General features: G+C 41.0%; 1 protein-coding gene across 1 annotated transcript; it reads right to left on the bottom strand.

The window, feature by feature from the left end:
• Positions 1 to 329: 329 nt before the first annotated feature.
• NUS1 (NUS1 dehydrodolichyl diphosphate synthase subunit) lies at positions 330 to 17,294 on the bottom strand. The gene is made up of 5 exons (XM_048936382.1): positions 16,765 to 17,294; positions 9,151 to 9,273; positions 7,590 to 7,742; positions 3,521 to 3,620; positions 330 to 2,866 (listed from the first exon to the last, which is right to left on the bottom strand). The coding sequence occupies exons 1-5, from the start codon at positions 17,135 to 17,137 to the stop codon at positions 2,776 to 2,778; spliced, it is 840 nt and encodes a 279-aa protein (XP_048792339.1). The 5' UTR covers positions 17,138 to 17,294; the 3' UTR covers positions 330 to 2,775.
• Positions 17,295 to 18,414: the final 1,120 nt, after the last annotated feature.

The following is an 18,414-nucleotide window of genomic DNA, read 5'->3' as shown; positions in this document are numbered from 1 at the left end:
CATCTGGAATCCCAGCTCAGTACTGACTCAGCCATGGCCAGAAGCAGCAAGCTCTTAAGTAACCAGGAACGAGTTTTGCATGTTCCAAGGGCTATCTAACAGTTTTATAGTAAACATTCTCAATAGTAAAGCTTTCAAAAGAGCTTCTTAAAAGTTGAGAGTGGTTAGCAGAAAAAAAAAAAAAAAAAAATCCCTAGTTCCTGCAATATAACAAATAATTTAGGAATAGTATAAAAAGGGCATGAAATGTGAAGTCCCCTACTTTCTCAGCAACGCAGCAATATGTGTAAGGTTACAGTACAGAAGTATTCATGTATCACCACAGGCTGTAGAAAGATTATAGTCTTTTATTGATTTCTTGTTTTACAGATTCAGATTTAACTTCCAATAATAAAATTCAATAAAATGATTCCCTTATCATAAAATTTGTTTTACACACTATGTACAGGTACCCAGAGACTACAGCCATACAGAACATCACAGCTATACCACAGATCGCACAGAGCAAGCTGGGGAGGTGCTAACTGCAGCAACTTACATTCAGAGACCAAGTGGTGGATACACAGTGCGTTTGGCACAGCTCACTGAGGATCGCCCACACAGGGACAGTAAAAATAATCCCAACATGGATTAGTTCAACTCCATTAATTTTGGGATAGACATTTACAATTAAACTAGCCATCAGAAGAGATTTGATTAAGCTGAATCAAATGCAGCTGAACTAATCATTTTAGTTTCATTAGACATCCCTCCATAGAAAAGTTCTAGACTTTGAGATCAACCTACAATGAAAACAAGGTTTGTTAGTAGAGATATGCAGGAATCAGAGGACCAAGAGCAGCTCACATAAAATAAGTATTCTTTGGCAGCTGAACACACACACAAAAAAATAGATTGCTTTTGAGAAATAAACTTTTCTCATTTCTCCCTCTACTGCCAGCACCAGAACTGCTTTAGTGACATACCAGCATGCATACACGGTAATTTACACACAACCTTTCATATTGGTAAAGTCAAATCCATAATGCAGTTAACCTTCAATATTCAGGATTCCACTCCAGCATGCTACCCATTCACCAAATAGAAGTTAAGCCTAACTCTTGGTGAGAATCCACTCCTGTGGCAAAGGCAAAACCCAGGAAACATTGCATCTTCTCTGCAATATAACAACAGGCAAACATCAGAAACCAAACTGTAAAGGGCAGCCAGCTATCTTCTAGCTCTAATGGGATGTCACTTCATGTTAAGAATGTTAGCTGATTAAACATGTTTTTCTTTCATGAAATAAAATTGACCACAGCCATCTCTTATAACTGAAATCTAATCTTAGCATGACAGAAACAAACCAAAGCCTACAGCTAAGCTTATGCAGACTCTTACAACATTATTACAACAATTAGGTTTCCTTCTTTGTAAAACTGTGTACTTTAAAGTCTTGCAATTCCCCCAGGAAATTTTTCCTTCTGATGACAGATAGATCCTGAAGAAAATAAATACAGGCTCATTTCCAAAAGGGGAGAGGTAAAGGGAAAAAAAACTTCCAGAACAAAGCATTTAGCAGTTCTTAGCATGCTGGCCAGAAGGTTGAAACACTCATGTTTACATCCAAATAACACAGCTCTGAAGATACTGATTCATCCAAATACTGCTACAATGAGTTAACTTCCAAGCACTTTCAGTACGCAGTATAACTAGAATAAGACATTCCACTATGAAGACTCCTTAGCTAGTGTTTCTAGCTATGTTCTCAGATTTGAGGTGCTTGCTTGTAAGTGCAGCTTTATTTGAACTTCTCATTTGTTGTGAAACACCATTCAAGCTTCTAACTCTCAGCTCAAAATAAACCTAACAGAAGGCTTAAGCACTCCTCTGCTGGGCACACAGACTCAACAAGCAAGTGGCAGCAGCTGCAGAAGTTGACCTAGCATGTTTTCAGATTTCTCCCCCCCCCCCCCCCCGGTGATCCCAGAGCATTAGCCAGCTTGTCACTTTAGGTTAGAATTCTATAATTCCAGATGTCTACACTTATTTCCCATAGAAAATGGGCCTGATGATAGAAATATCACTCAAAGCTGTAGGAATATTTTGCTTTTTCACTTTTATTTTTTTTAAAAAGGCATAGTATGAGCATTAATAAGCATACCATTGATGGTTGGACTGGATTATCTTGTAGGTTTTTTTTCCAACCTTGTTATTTCTGTGATTCATAGTGCCTAATCCACTTACCACAGAAGTTTCCATTCTTCTTTAATAGAACCTTCTCACACTTCTAGAGCTACTGCTGACTTAGCCCTGACAGCTAAGTAGCAGTCTATTAAGCTATTAACAGAACCAATACAGACTTCTAAAATTTAAACATTACATAGTAAATACAAAATCAGGTGATTGGTTCTGAAATACTGACCATGAAGAACTAGAAAGAAATAAAGCTGAGGGACATGAACCTTCAAGGGGATAATATTCTAACCTACACTGTCCTGTGGATTTCACACAAGTTCTTGCATGATCTGGTCATAGGACATAAAAGTGAGGGCAATTCAGGTGTACAGAGCTTTGCTTGCAATAAATGTCTTATGATAAAGCAAACCTGCAGATCTCCCCTTCCCCACAGATTCTCACACATTCACACAGACTCTTTAGAAAGGTAAGACACTTTATTGAATTTGTTGATAAATTAAGAAAGGACTATGAACCAGACTTATGGGTCACAGGTGGTTGTAAACAGACATAAATTCCTTTCCATGGAAAGCACAACTCAGTGTGCTCAGCCCAAAGTCACTTTCCCCAGCGTTGCTCACAGGCTGCATAGCGATGGAGGGCAGAGAAAAAGTCTTCATAGCTGATGTTCTGGTGGGAAGGCAAAGAACTGAGAAAGCAAGATAGAAAATGTTAATAAGCTTTTATAAATACCAGTGCTTTATATGGCCCGGCAGCCTACTGAAAGCAAGCTATTGTCTTTGCAACATGGTGGAGTTTCTCAATACTGTAGCCCTCATGCAACTCCACAGTAATTAAGTTGCTGTCAGTATTCTGCCACCCTTTCAATGGAAACCTGCCCATTAAATTACAGAAGGCACTTTCACATTGTGCAAAAGTTAGAGAAACAGTTCTGTCCAGACATGTTTTTCAGTGCCCTTATAAATGCTCTCAGACTTAAGAAATACAGCAACTACAGTCAGTTTAATTATTAAAGATGAATGGCAATCTAGAGGCATCATCTAGTTTCCCTGATAGGACAATGTAACAATATAAAGGGCACAGAAAGCTGTAAGGTACTAGAAACCATTTAAGGAACACCAACTGAACTTGGATCAGATCACAGAGAATAAAAAGTAACAGAAGTTTGCTGTTGCCTCACCATGACTGAAGTAGCAACAATGCAGGAAGTATGACAGGTTCTTATTTAATAACTCAAACCCTGACATCAAGTTCTGGATATTTTTGTTTAAACATGTTTCCTTTTACAGCTATTTCTGTTAGGTAGGTCACAGAGACTTCACAGGAATTATAGACAACTCACATGATCTCTGTTAGTCTGATGTGCCAGGGAAGGAACCCTAATGTGCTGTCCACAGGACCAAACTTCAAGACTAAATCAGGATCTGGAAATCCACTTGTACCTGTAAGAACAAATTAAATTAGGTTTTGTCAAACTCCCCATAAAATTTGTTTAAGTCTCAAGGCATCTGCTTTGCAATTGAATGCTTTTAGTTTTCAAATACTTGATAAGGCACTGATGGGAACAGATTGTTTTAAATAACAGCAAACCATAACAGTGCTGTTAAAAGCTGACTTGTTCTAGCTTTGTCTTGGCAAACTTGATTTTAATAGAGCAGAACATATTACATCCCAACACATACTTACTGTAGTCTCAACTATGGGGATTTACTGTCAAGTGCAGTAAAAGAGCCACTACAAAAAAAACCTCAAGGACATTTCATTTAAAAAAAAAATTGTTTTAAGAAGTACTGCCAGATTAATTGCCAGATTGCTCAGAATAGAGCTACACAGACATGTAAAAATTTTTACTACAAAGTTTCAGACAAACTGTTGCAGTTGACATCTTCCTAGTTGAGCAGAAAAAAAATTGCCTTATTTCTCTTGTTAGTAAGCAGACATGATCCACCCAGGGCACAACTACACGACACAGTTCACTAGGTATCCACACTCCATCATACTGTAAAACCGCAGCCAGTATTGTTCAACTAGTCTAATCTGCACTGTGATAATTTCATTATCTATACCCAGTCTCTGGAACTGGGCATATAAACAGCTGTTCAAAACAGTAAATATCACTCCCCAGAAAGCTGAAGACCAAGTACTACAGTTTATGCACTTGGAATTCTCCCCATTTTAGGAAAAAGCTAATTAAGTCTTCAGTAGCTTGCTGTCTTGTTCACCATGAGAGCTCCCTACTGACCTTTCAAGGAAGACAACAGTTAGCAGCCCCTTCTGTACAATTTGTCATACCTGAAATAGTACAGACTAGAACTGACAGGTGGGCAACATGCTTAGAATGAACAGTCTTAGTCCAGCCTTCTCTGCTAACTTCAGCAAATTTATTAAGGCAACATGTGGAAAACAGTAGTATACCACAAGGAGACCAAAAAGATAAACTGTTCCTCATGCACTTGTCCAGCTCACCTCAAAAAGCATTTCAGCAGTCATAATCCTACTTTGCTGTAATGCTGCTATGAGCAATGATTACTCCATATTTCCTGTTGCCCTTCCTACTATCCTATTTCCACAACTTAACTGCAAGAGTGCTTGCACTGCGTAATTCTTACCTTTAGCAGATGGCAAAATTCAATGCTGCCTACTGCTCCTAACTTCAGGTTGTTGTTTTTTTTTTTTTTTTTTTTTTTAAACAAAACATATTAGCTTAAACTTAGAGAACTTAACATCAGGAAGAACAAAACAAAACTAAGGTCTCATATGATTTCTTCCCCTTTATCTCCGTTCAAGAATTGAAGCTGAAGATTTCAAAAAAGTTCATATCCTCCCTCCTCACTGAATCACTGCAACAGTAAATTTTTGTCAGAGACAAATAAGCTATTTTCCTCAGCATTTCCACTAAAGCCACAGTTTAGAGCTTATCTCAAAGAGAACAGAGAAGTATAAAGCTGAAGCTGCTTATTTATTGGTAAGCTAGTATGTTAGTATGAAACAGCTTTGCAGGGAAGCAGCAAATACTTAGAAGTGGGGATTCTGGTGGAAGTGGACAGCTTTACTCATCAGCTGATTCAGAAGCTGAGTACTCCTCAGCTGGCCAGTTCAGCAGCAGGATCTTCCAACACTGCAATGACTTTTTCAAACAGGAAAAGACCTTCAGAGAGCCCAGTTAATTCTAATATTTCCTTCTGGCTCCTATCTGAAGAAGGAAAATGAACAGTGTGTAGTATTACTGTCAGAACAGCCTATTTAAATACAGTACTGTGCTTTCTACCCTGCATCCATTTCTCTACCTAAATGCATCAATACTACAGATACTTTGCATGTGGAAACTCCCTCAGAGCAGAAGGAAAGCACTCTTCAAGCACACAAAAGATAGAAGGGCTTGGGAACAGAAACCATGAGGAGGCGAGGAGCCTCAGACACTCAAGGAAAAGAAATCTCACAACATCCCTCTTAAGTCAGGAGTTTTATGAGGGAAACATGAATGAATCTGTAGAGCTGCTATCTATGTAGAGCTTCTCCACATAGATTAACTAGTCCAACTTGAACAGTATTATTACCATACTCATTACTGGAAACGGAGACAGCAAGTGGAGGTATTATTGGATATGGTGCTCAGGGATGTGATTTAGCAGAGGGTTGTTAGAGTTCAGGTAGTATGGTTAGGTCATGGTTGGACTCGATGATCTTTAAGGTCTTTTCCAACCTGAGTGATTCTATGATCCTATGACTACACCACAGGTGGCACCTACTTTTCTGAAAGAAAGCTTGCTGAGTACAAGATACAGCTACACTGAGGGAAACTTAGGCTGTAAGAATTTGAGCAAGAATGAAGAATCTAAAAAGACACAAGTTAGAACCCCATCACTTTAAAACCAGACTTCAATAAGCACATTCTACATGAGGAAGTTATAAAAAACTATATTATCATGTACTGAAATCAACATGCGATAAATCAGCAGCTTACAGAAATCTCCTGAATAAAAGCCCCAGGATTATTGCTATTTAAGTACTGTTCTACAGAATTCCTTCTGGATTTAAAAATCAGCAACTCAGGCATTTATGTTCAATACTTTGCAACTGAGCAAACACTGAAACTAAACATGACAACTAAAATGAGTAGTTTTGTGAACTAAGTCAGTTATGGAAGACTAATTCTTCCAACTGTCTTAGACATTAAAAACAAACAGATTAGTAAGCAGGATTCGTTATAGATATTATCTTCAGTTACAAGCCACACAATATGTTTTGAAAGCTTACAATTTTAACAGACTAAAAAAATCTAGATTTTTCTGTGCATTACTTGAACAATAGTCACATGCAAGGATAGTAGATCAGGAACAAGTGTTTGATGAACTCTACTTCAGCATAAATGGCTAGAATATGTATAATGGTATCACTGGCACCAGTTCTTCAAGAATGAGAGATTGATCTACAGAAGCAATTACCCACTTTCTTAAATTTCCTTCAGGCATAACAGGCTAGACATCTAAGTTGCTTCCTCAGGGGTCATACTAAATAACCATTTAATAACTTCACTACTGTAAGATAAGATGCCACATGCTTCAAAAAGTGAAAATTTAGACTAAAGGGTCTGAACTCCCATTGCACTGCAGTGGATCCATTCTGCAACTCAGCTGATCACTTGCTTAGGGGATGAGGGAGGGAAGAGGAAAATGTCTCTAGACTCCAATTAATGAAAGCCACACTGTAACAGTGTACCAGGCACACAGCTTGCCTGCAGAAATCTAAGTTGAACTGTGCTAACTGAAACCTGAACCCAGTTGTACTTCATGTGCACTGATCATCTAGAGAAGTTAAGCAAGTACTCCAGCTCCTCTTCACAATGCTGTTTCCCCCTCATAGGCAATGGAGGCAGCCCCACCCTTTTCACACCTATTGCAAGTAGCCATGCAACTTCAGTGCAGAGTCAGTAATCTCATGAATTAGTATGAATTAGTAATGGAGATAACTGACATGGGTTACACAGCAGCAAAGGATCAGCAAGTACCCTGTTATTTGCATTCAACTCAGGGCCAACAATTAGGCAGTTTTAATTCCTGTAACTAAACCTGTGAAGACTCACCACTCATACCTAGGCTTGCAGCATGCTAGCTTGCAAGAAGTTCACCTTACTTGTAAGTCTAGTTTCAGCTTATCTCAGAAGTACTTTTTTCCACAAAGCTTGTGAGTTCCTGTGAAAATGAGACTCTCCAACTAGCTTAGTGTTTCCTTTGGAGCTTTTTCTTTAAAGAGATCTAAGCAGCAAAACAGCAAGAGTTTTGAGCATGTTTGATGGCACTTAGCATAACTTATTCTGATAGGCTGCATACATGTTGTAAGTATATAAGAAGTGAAATTAGTTATCAATTGTGTAATGTTTCCCTTCTCCCAAGCGACCATATAATACTTACTACTTAACAAGTTGTCTAACACATTCACATCCAGGTCTGTATATGTTCTTTGCTGTTGTGCTACCAACTGACAAAAGCTCTCAGCAGCTTTTACTATGTCTGCTTTTCCATCTTCTGGAGACAGCACCTTCAATGTAGATTGGCAATTTAAAACTGAAAGTACAAAACATAGTTTAGAAGTAACAGAAATACAGTTTTAAATGTGCTTTAAGTATTCATAGGGTATGACAAAAAAAAAAAAAACATGACTTCACATATGGTACAACTAATCCTACGTATATATCACTCAGCTGTTAAAGAAGTTATAAGAAGAAGCTTCTGGGTTTGCTATTGCTAAAAACCAAGCCTAAAGCAACTATTTTGAGGAGGGAGGCCTGTGAGGAATGGCTTAATAAAAGTCAATCTTCAAATGCAAATTGTTCCAAAGAAATTTGTATAGGTTCCAATGCAGTCATGAAAAGCACTAAGAACTGGGTACTGAATTACTGATCTGGGTGCAGCAACCAACGTAGAAAGACCTAATTCTTAATCCTTTACAAGAAGTTGCTTTAACTACTTTGAACATTCATTTGACAATAGGATTAAGCTACAACTCTCCCCAAATATGGTTACAGAATTTCCACAGCACTCCAAAAGTGATGCTGAAACACTGATCTAACATTACTTAATACAGAGAAGGTAGGAACTATGTAACACTATCAGAATTTATCCACTGAACTGTAATTGTTGTAAAATAGCCTCTTAAATCACAGGCATAATCTCATGGATGCCAATGCTATTGTGAGGCAGGATAAAGTACCTAAGAGGTAAGTTTACCAAGGAAGCTAAAGGCTACATATAACTGGTGTATTAAACCCAGACTGAAGTAACTGGGTTAAATACAAAGCAGACTAACATTAAAATACACAACTTATGTCAGTAATGAATCTAACTGCTTACAATTTTATTTTGTGTTCTTTTGACGACACATCAGAACAGCCACACTCAATCTATGAAAGGCCACCACAAAAAAAAAAAACTCTTGAGAATATTTGATCCATTTGTAATACAGAGAAACAGTCTTTAAACTGACATACCAATACTGACAGATTAGTATTCTGTATGTTCTTTGCATTCTTTGTTACACATTAACATGATAACCAAAAGTTCTGCTCTTTCAACTCTGAGGTAAAGTATAAGTTCGCAGAAAAATTGAATGCACCACCAACATAATATCAGTTCCCTTCCTTTTTCAAGTCTCTCAGCAAGACAATTTCACTCAAGCAGTGGAAAGCTGAGCTACACTGATGCATTAAAGGGGTCACTGGCACAAGAGTTTTGCTAACAGACTGGACTACCCAGTAATGATGCCTAGGCACAGGGAAGAGCAAGACCTCATTATGAGTTATGAGCACAATGATATTGAAAGCTTAATACTAACAGAGGAATGTTGTATGTGTTCTGATAATCAGGTGTTAACGAAGGAAAAGGTCATAGTACATACAAATGTGTTCAAGTCAAAGCAGAATTATGATCTGTATACAAGTCATACTAGTCTCTGTCCACTCTCAATTCACCTTACCTTGATCAGCTTTGTCTTGATTAGCAAATTCCACTGTATATTTGGAGCAGTCTAATCCTAAGAGTTCTTGCTCCTGTTTTAAAATTTCGTCCATCAGTCTTGAATTATTCCTCTTGAAAATACCTTAAAAAAGAGTTAGATGTCAGTTGTATACTACAGAGTGCTACAAAAATAAATCTGACACCGCGTTGGGAGGAGAAAAATCAAATGGTCAGTACTGGCTTCAAACTGGAATGTGCAAGTATGATAAGAATCAAAAGCAAATGCTACTGCACATGACTAACTCCAGTGACCTTGCAAAAGCATATACAGGGAGACAACTCTCACATGCTTATGTTCCTCTTTTACACAGCCTAGTTTAAATAGCAATTCACAGTTGCATAAGAGATGGCTAAAGAATCACTTTGCTGTCTTCAGCATGCTGAGCAACAGTTTGAGACAGCAATATCCTAACTGCACAGGACCATCATGTCACCATAACACCTAGTTTCCTTTCTGCCCCACACTGCTGTAGATTTGCTGCTGACATCTGCTTTCACTTACTACATACACACTAGTAAAGTTATCTAACAAATGTAACAAAGCAATTCACCATGAACTGAGCCAGAAGACGACTAAATCAGTGCATCAGGTCAACTGTCTACTCATGCAATTGCCAATGTCAAAGATTTCCTAATAAGAGTATTTCACAAGCTATATCATGCAATAAATTGATACAGTTCCCACAGTCTTTTCATACTTGCATGCTTATCATTGGCGCACTTTGAGTTCAGGAGTCTACAAAAACTTGGTTAAGCAAACATGCTGGGATTGCTGTAATAAAATTCTAGCTTTTAGTTACACTACACTATTTCTAATTAAAAACTACAGTAAAATTAAGCATTAAAGCCTAAATATTTACTTTACAATGAAAAAGTACAGATGCGCATTTTTACATAGGAACTGATACAGCTTTTATCATTTGGATTCAGGGGTTGTTACCAAGAGCTTAAGTTTCACTCAGAGATCCTATGGCAAGGACTTCTGCAAACCAGTCTAAAAACTGTCCACACAATCAGCTCGCCACTCAAGAAATACTCAACTTGCATACAACTTCCAGTCATTCCAATTTATCACCTCAGCCTGATTCTAGGTTTAGAAACTGCTAGATATACACCAGTTTCCACATCAGTAGTAGTCTGAATAAACATAGATTATTAGGTTAGGATCATAACACATTAGTGTGTTTTCCCCATCCCTACATGAAAACATGCAATGCATTTACTATACTAGTAGTTATGTTTTATAAACACTTTAATAAGTCTATGTCTTAACAGGTGATAAAATCCATCTGTTTTTCTTCTCAACCTGAATATCTCTTGCAACAAAATAACTTTCATTACATACATTAATGATACTTATAATTGATCTCACATTGACAGATGAACAAATATCAGTAAGGCAGAAAGCATGATAGACAGAAGCATTAGAAAACTTAAACCACAAGTATTTCGCTTCTACTCTTGTTTAGCTCACTTGCCTTATACAGCTGTTCAGAACTGGATCCTCTTTCATTCCAGGAACAGCAGTGTAACAAACTAAGCCACAGTAGTTGTAGTGTGCATTTCTAGCCCAACTTTCTGAGAAAGACCTCCAAATCACAATTCCAACTGATCCACTATCCTTGATGCACCTGCATTTCTCCTGCGGAGATGACCCTGAAGCTCATCAGAGGGTAGCTGAATGCTTTTTTAAGTGAGGTATTTAAGAACTTGTCCCTGAGCAATGTTTCTCACTGAATGCACAAGAGACTTGTCCTTACCACTGCTTTGTATAGCAGAAAGACACATGGACCAAACACTCATTTGACTTGAAGAAATCATTTTATATGGCTGTGGCTCAGACATGTGCCACTCTTCCCTTAAAAGATCTCAAATATCAGATTGTCTACAAGGTGCGGTTTTATAGTTTATTTGAAAATATGTTCAAGCTAGTTCTGAAAATGCTGTTTGCTGTTAAGCAAGGAAGAATGCAGCATTCCTGTTCCCGATGCAGTGAAAATTTCACATTTGTATTCTACTATTACTTCGTTTCTGAAAGCAAACTCATAGAAATGTGTATTTCAAGGATTGTACACACTTAAGCATCACCATTCCAAAAGCCATGGAGTATAAAACCTTTGTTTATTAAAAAAAATACACCAGAGAACCTGTTATCTATTTCTAGGTATCTCTCTCCTTTTCACAACACAAGCTACAAGTACACCACTGATCATTAGTTCCCAGCCACACTACAAGCGAGGCAAACCAGAGCAGTCAGCTTTCTGCATTAGTCCTCCATTACACGATTCTTTATTTCATACCTTTTGCTCTGCTTTGGAATAGTTACAAGCCTTGCCCATTTGTAGTCAATTGAGGTGTTGCAGAACTTAAAGGTTAGAGACTGACAATGCAGCATGTAAGCAGAAGTCTGCAGGTGTACAAGAAACTTGATAAATCAGTTCAAACAAGTCAAATCATAGAAACCACTGTCATACAGAACACCAGGTGGTGTCAGCCACTCATCTGTCAGGCCAGACTGCCAAAACCAACACCTGCCCATGGACTGGTAGCATCTTACAGTTCAGTGTTCTCATTTGCCCTGCTATTTAAAGCAAGACAGAAGAAAGCAATCACAGGAGAAAAACTGTCTCTTCATTACAAGAGAAAACCTTACCAAACCTAAGCCTATGACAGAACACATTTCCATAGCATTCCAGTCATTTGCTTTCTCAACTCTTTCAGTGCCAGCTCACTCAGAACAGGCTTGTTGCAACTATAACCAGCTTGAGAAATATCAACTCATAACTCAGTTCATAAAACATACATTCAATAAACTGTTTTAACACATGAAAGCCTGCATCCTTGTGTTGGATCACATTGGCTGCAGTTTAAAATCAGTCACTGAGGTTGAAAAGTCCTACAAGATCATCCAGTCCTACTGTTCACCTACCACTAATACTTCTGCACTAATTATTTCCTTTAGTACAACATCTAGAGGTCTCTTGAACACCTCCAGACACAGTGACTCCACAGCCTCCCTAAGCAACTTGTTTGAGCGCCCAGCCACTCTTTGAGAGAACAAGTTCAACTGATGCCCAACTTGAATCTCAATGGCACAACTGCAGGCCATTCCCTCTAGTCCTATCACTAGTTATACAGAAAAAGCAGCCAATTCCCAACTCACCACAACATCCTTTCAACTAGTTGTAGTGAGCAATAAGGTCACCCCTGAGCCTTCTCTTCTCCATAGGAAACAATTCCAGTTCCCTCAGACACCCCTCAGACTTATGCTCCAGACCCTTCACAGCTTCACTGCCCTCCGCTGGACAAGCTCCAGGGTCTCCATAACTATTTTGTAGCAACAGGCCCAAAACTGAACATGTTAAAGTTGAACTTAAGAAAGTAAGGTCTGTGTTGCATTGTACCTTACAGGACACTGAGCACAAGAAAACATCTATTTCAGAAGTCCTGAAAAATATATAAACAAAGTTTGAAAACAGTTGAAGTCACTTAAATTTCATTCTAGCTCTAACCAGAGCTCTAACTCTAGCTAGTTAGAGCTACCAGAGCTACAGCTAGCAAAACAGGAATAATTCAGAATCAGAATTCAGTGACCAGTCCCCCCCACAGTTCCTGTTCTAGTACAGAACGTCCCTGCACGAATTCACTAGTAATCAAGAGAAAAAGCATTACTACTTCCCTACTACCTATAAGTATGTATAGACTGGCTTTAGACCACATTAAACACGCAGTCTAGAGACTCTACCTAATGAACACCAGAACAGCTGGCGAATGCCAAGTTTCATAGAATTAGAAAACCCACAAGCAGATTCAGTGTGACACAAATGCACTCCAGTAACACAAAGCCACAACATACTTAACTCCCTTTTCATGAAAGTACGCCAAATATTCAGTTTTGTAAGTTAATCAGACCAACTAAACTACCAAATAATCCAGAAGAGCCTAAAAGCCTAGCCTGCAGCTCATTAAATGTTTTCTTTTTATTATTACTGTACCTTATTATTTCAAAGAATTTCTTAAAGAGAAATTGGCTAGAAGTAAAACAGCTCCCCAGAAAGCTAAACCCAGGATAGAGAAACTCAAGTCCAACAAAGCACTACTCAAGGCTTCTAACAACACTCCAACCAGAAGCATCTCTTCAGGAACCCAAAGCATTCAGATGCCAAGAGACTGCAAGCCTCCTGAAATTGCTCTATCCTTGTCCCACACCACTTCAGGAAAGCTTCACTATGAACAGAAGTAACACTCAATGTCCTATGACTAGCAAAATAACAGAAGAAGTTCATAACATTTAACAATGGTGAAAGGCAGTTGCAGCTGTAATCTTCAAGTGTGAGAAGGCTGAGTTGTTTCCTCTGAGATAATATCTCTACTAGCACAGCTTGGCTGTTACCAAGGAATGCAATTGGAAAGCCATAAGCCTACAAAAACAAATCCTTGAGCAAAACCTATATTTAAATAAACTTCAATTAAATTAAATAACTCAGGCACACAAGCACACCATAAACCTCATTAGACTTCTGCTGCATATTTGGAAAATATTTTGATATGCGGGAGAAAGAAAAAGGCCCCTAACCACCAGACACCACAAGAATGTCACTATAGCCCCAGATTGGGAAAAACACCTGAGTACTGCAAGTCATATCACAGCATGTTTATTACAGTACAAGACAGTTACTTATCTTGAAGTCTTCCTACGTTATGCACTCTTACTTCAACCTTTTAGATTACTGACCTTCAGATTCAGAGAAGATAGTCAAGTACCTGATGAGGTTCTACAGTTATTGTTCAATGTATTCATAAACACACTGAGTTTTCTTGTAATTGCCCATGAGAACATCTAACTTCAGCCAAGTTGCCTTCAGAGTTACTAGTGCAGTTGTTACATTATGCCTGGATCAGCTGGGGTCGGGTTACTCATTTTGAAGAGCTAAGAATACAGAACCAATCTTCCCTTCAATTAGTTTATGAAAACCTCAGAATTTCACTACTATAAAAAAAAAAAAAAAAGCTTATATGGTACTTCCTCTTGGAAGAATGTCACATTTCTCCCTTTTTCCTGTAGGCAGCCCAATTAAGGTTACATTTTAACATTCTACAGGAAACTGAAGTAGACATTTCCTTCCAGAAAACACAAGCGTGGAAGAGCATTTCTGTAACCAAAGTCTTCTGTTTTAATGAGCAGAATCTCACTGTTACACAAAAGTAGTGAAAGAAGAGGAATCCAAGCATACTCCACTACCTCCAGTGAAGAAGAAATCACCTTGTTTCCTTTTCCACCAGAGCCAGTAGCAGCATTGACAACACATTTTTGCTAAGTCAATAGCAAGTGCAACTGTATGAGCACAGGATCTCACTGAAGCAGATCAGCATACCAGAAGTAACCCTCACCTACTATAATAACAAGCAAAGCATAATTAAAGTTCACCCTCTGCTACTGATAACAGGAAGTTGTACATGTCTTTTTTTACCTTCACTTACTAATACTCTGCTGAGGGTTCCAGACACCACTATGGTTCAGAACTGCATTTAGCAACAAGACTGCAGGGTACTACAATGTCCTATGTAGCTACAGGCCTATTTGGAAGTGCTCTATGCTCAATCCAGACACAGTAAGGAGCTCAGCGCCAAGAGAAAGGTAATGCATCTGCTACTACCAGAAACGCGTACTCAAGCCATTTGAATGACTAGTTGCTCAGAACTCAATGACATCAATTTAAAAGGCTCTGTGAAGAAAGCAGACATGGCTGGTATCCCAGAAAATGCACTGAATATCTGTAAAGAACATGGATTTATAACAGCAGGTTTGTCTCACAAAGTACGAAATCTGGCAATAGCTAATGATTTAAACCACATAGTTGCTGTGGATTAAGGCTTGCCTTCATCAGTTATGTGCCAGTAAATCAGAATTCAAGCTGATAATTAAACTGGTATATTCTGATACCTAAGGACTAATAAAATTAACTATGGATAAAACATTTCTTCATTTTAAAGTCATGATATCATTCCTCTATTTTCAAGCTTAAGGGTATTAATAAAGCTTATCAGCACACAACTTTGACTATTATTTCCATATATTAGTTACGCTCATACTGATCTCCACTCAAAATAGCTTTTCTGAGCAGCTGACAATCATTCTGCAGGGTTACTTCATCTACACCACCCCTCAGAGGACAGCCACATCATTTCTGTTTATCACATGCACAGCCTTGTACCAGTCAGTCCCAGGTCTGACTGGATCTCAGCACGTGTTCCAGAGAAGCAGAAGTAACTGCTATTAGTGGAAACAGACAAGCTGAATGCTGGTTTCACCCTTACAGACAGGACCAGTGACAGTATCTATGCTTGCCTACCTCTCCTCAGTGAGGTTCACCCTGCAACCATTCAAATACAAAAATCCATGGCAACAAGAAATATAGCTTTCAAATTGACCTGTTCCTCAGTTCAGGTAAATATTTTTGCAGTACAATGCAGAGATCTAAAAAGAAATTAAACACAAGTACACAGAATTGGAGAACATCGCAGATAATTTACTTGCGGACTGACAAAAAATACAAGGACTATACAATCAAGTTCTCCTCTTCAGGCCTTCTTCCCTCTTCAAGGGAAACTTTTGTGTAGTACCAATGCTTGCTCTGTAGCATTTCATCTGGCTGCATTCTTTTGAAACTGAGAGCAAAACCATCAACACACTAATGACTTTCCAGTAGGCAGTGTATCCTCAAAGTGTTGTGCAAATATTTAGAAGACTCTTCGACCTTCAAAGGAGGAAGTATTCTCCCACTGAAACATAGCATAACAAAGTTCTGCAACAGCTGTACACAGGTCAATTTAAACTGATACGGGACTGGTGCTAAGCACATTTTCTAAGAAAGACCTTACAAGATCTTGCAAAAGTCTGGGTCTTGCATTATCTGTGAGGGACCAGAGATGCAACAACAACATCAATGGCAGTAGTTCTAAAAACCACACATACCTATGATAAATGTAAGGCCACCACAGCTCTAAGTTCCATATCTTTGACCACATCAGATGCTACCTACTCCGGTAGAAGGCACTACTGAGCTTTTCCTGAAAGACCACCAGAAGACACATAGTGCAGACAGCACCGCCTAATCACTCACAGATCTACAGAGCTAATCCAGTGTGCATAACATCTCTTGACAGCCCTCAGAAGAGGTTAGAAACAGCAGCTGAACCTTAGCCTTCCCTAGTATCTCTGAGAGGCATTAAAAGCACTGCCAGACCAGCAGCAGGAAGCTTTGTCCTTAGAGAGGGCAGCAGCACAGCACGCAGCACACCTTGGATGTGATTAGCCCTCCCCAGCTGCTGGCTCCCGCAGTCTCAGAGATTATCCATCAACGGAGATTATCGCACATAGTTGGCTTTGCCTCCTCAACAGGAAAAGCACTGAATGATACAGAACGGTTCGTAGCGAAGGGACCTCAGAGCGCATCCAACCCCAATCTCCGCCGTGGGCAGGCCTGCCCTCCCCAGCTCAGCTGCCCAGGTCCAATCCAACCCGCCTCTCCCCCCCCCCCCCCCCCATAACGGGTGCACTCCCGCCACTTACCGTTGTGGTCGTAGACGCTGACATAGGAGATGCCCACCGCCATGCACCACACCACCAGGCTGGCCATGTCCGCGTAGCTCGGCTCTTCCTCGGTCACCACCAGACCCACGTGCAGCGGCAGCTTCTGCAGGGCCCGCCCGTCCGCGCGGCCCCTGGCTCGAACCCCGGGCCGCCTCCTAGCGGGCCGCCGGCCCCCGCGGGCCGCGCCGGGGAAGGCGAGGGCGCGCGCGGCGGGGCCCAGCAAGGCGCAGGATGCAGCGGCGCGGCGCCGGAGCCAGGCGCGGGGCGCGGCCAGCAGCGCGCGCTGCAGACAGAGCAACGCGCGCAGCAGGGCGTGCAGCGCGCGCCACGCCAGGCCCCCCACCGCGCTCATGGGGAGCGCTCCGCGCACGGCCCGAGACGGCCGCCTTCAGCCGCAGCGTGCCGCACGCCGCGCCATCGCTTCGCGCGCCTCACAGAGTCCGCGTCTCTCGCCCGGCGCCTGCCGCCCGCACCGCCATCTTCCTGCCACCCCGCCTGATCTTTCACCTCTCACCCCGCCACATGCGCGGCGCCCATTGGCCGCCCGGCGAGCTGACGCCACTTCCGCCCACGGCGAGCGAATGACGTGGCCGTAAGGGAACAGGCGGGGAGGGGTGCGGAGGGACGAGGAGGGACAGGGAGGGGCGCGGCGGGCTGGGGTTACGCCCCCTGCCGGCGTAGGGGCGTGGCGGGGTCAGGGCGGAGTTACTCTGGTGTGTTTCACCCGTCTGAGACGTGCGGCGTGTCTCGTTCTGCCCCTACGCCTTCCTCGTGTGAGCAGTGCCGGCTTAGGCTGCCCCCAGTAGGAGGAGGGCCATGTTCGGGTCTGCAGGGGCAGCCTCGTTCTAGTCACAGAGTCACAGAATCACCAAGGTTGGAAAAGACCTTCAAGATCATCCAGTCCAACCATCCACCTGTCACCAATAGCTCTCACTAAACCATGTCCCCTGACACAAAATCCAAATGTTCCTTGAACACCTCCAGGGTCGGTGACTCCACCACCTCCCTGGGCAGCCCATTCCAGTGCCTGACCACTCTTTCAGAGAAGTAGTATTTCCTAAAGTCCAGATTAGATATCGCCTGGCTTAACTTGAAGCCATTCCCTCTAGTTCCACCACTAGTTACATGAGAGTAGAGGCCAACCCCCAGCTCAGTGCAACCTCCCTTCAGGCAGTTATAGAGTTACAGAGTCTGCCCTGAGCCTCCTCTTCTCCAGGCTGAACAATCCCGGTTCCTTCAGTTGTTCCTCATAAGGCCTGTGCTCCAGACTCCTCACCAGCTTTGTTGCTGTTCTTTGAACCCGTGTGTAGTATAGCGTGGTGCCTCTATCTGGCTGAGATAGAGAAGAGGTTTTATGTCTTGGCTTGTAGCTGTGCGTAGCCAATAAAGTGCAGATTCCCATTCCCGTGCAAGAGCCTTCCAGCTTTGGCCTGTGCAAATGAAGTGCTGAAGTGACAAGGGAGAGTGTGCCATCATTATAGAACTAAATGAAATGTAGTGTAGTGAGAAGATAGCTTCTCTTATCAAGAAAACCTTTCTCAAACCATTATTAGCCATAAAAACAACACATTCAAACTGCTAGGAAGCTTGTGCTGTTCCATAAACATCTAAATCTTTATCTACCAACAA

Source organism: Lagopus muta, chromosome 2 (genome assembly GCF_023343835.1).
Source record: "Lagopus muta isolate bLagMut1 chromosome 2, bLagMut1 primary, whole genome shotgun sequence".
Classification (NCBI taxonomy): Eukaryota; Metazoa; Chordata; class Aves; order Galliformes; family Phasianidae; genus Lagopus; species Lagopus muta.
This window is presented reverse-complemented; position numbering and strand designations above follow the sequence as displayed.

Excerpts from the sequence above, each read along its gene's own strand:
- NUS1 (XM_048936382.1), bottom strand. The coding sequence starts at position 17,137 with ATGAGCGCGGTGGGGGGCCTGGCGTGGCGCGCGCTGCACGCCCTGCTG. Across the intron at positions 9,274-16,764 it reads CAGCGTCTACGACCACAACG|GTATTTTCAAGAGGAATAAT; the intron begins GTAAGTGGCGGG and ends CTCTTTTTTAAG. Across the intron at positions 2,867-3,520 it reads ATCAGACTAACAGAGATCAT|TTCTTTGCCTTCCCACCAGA; the intron begins GTGAGTTGTCTA and ends TTGCTTTCTCAG.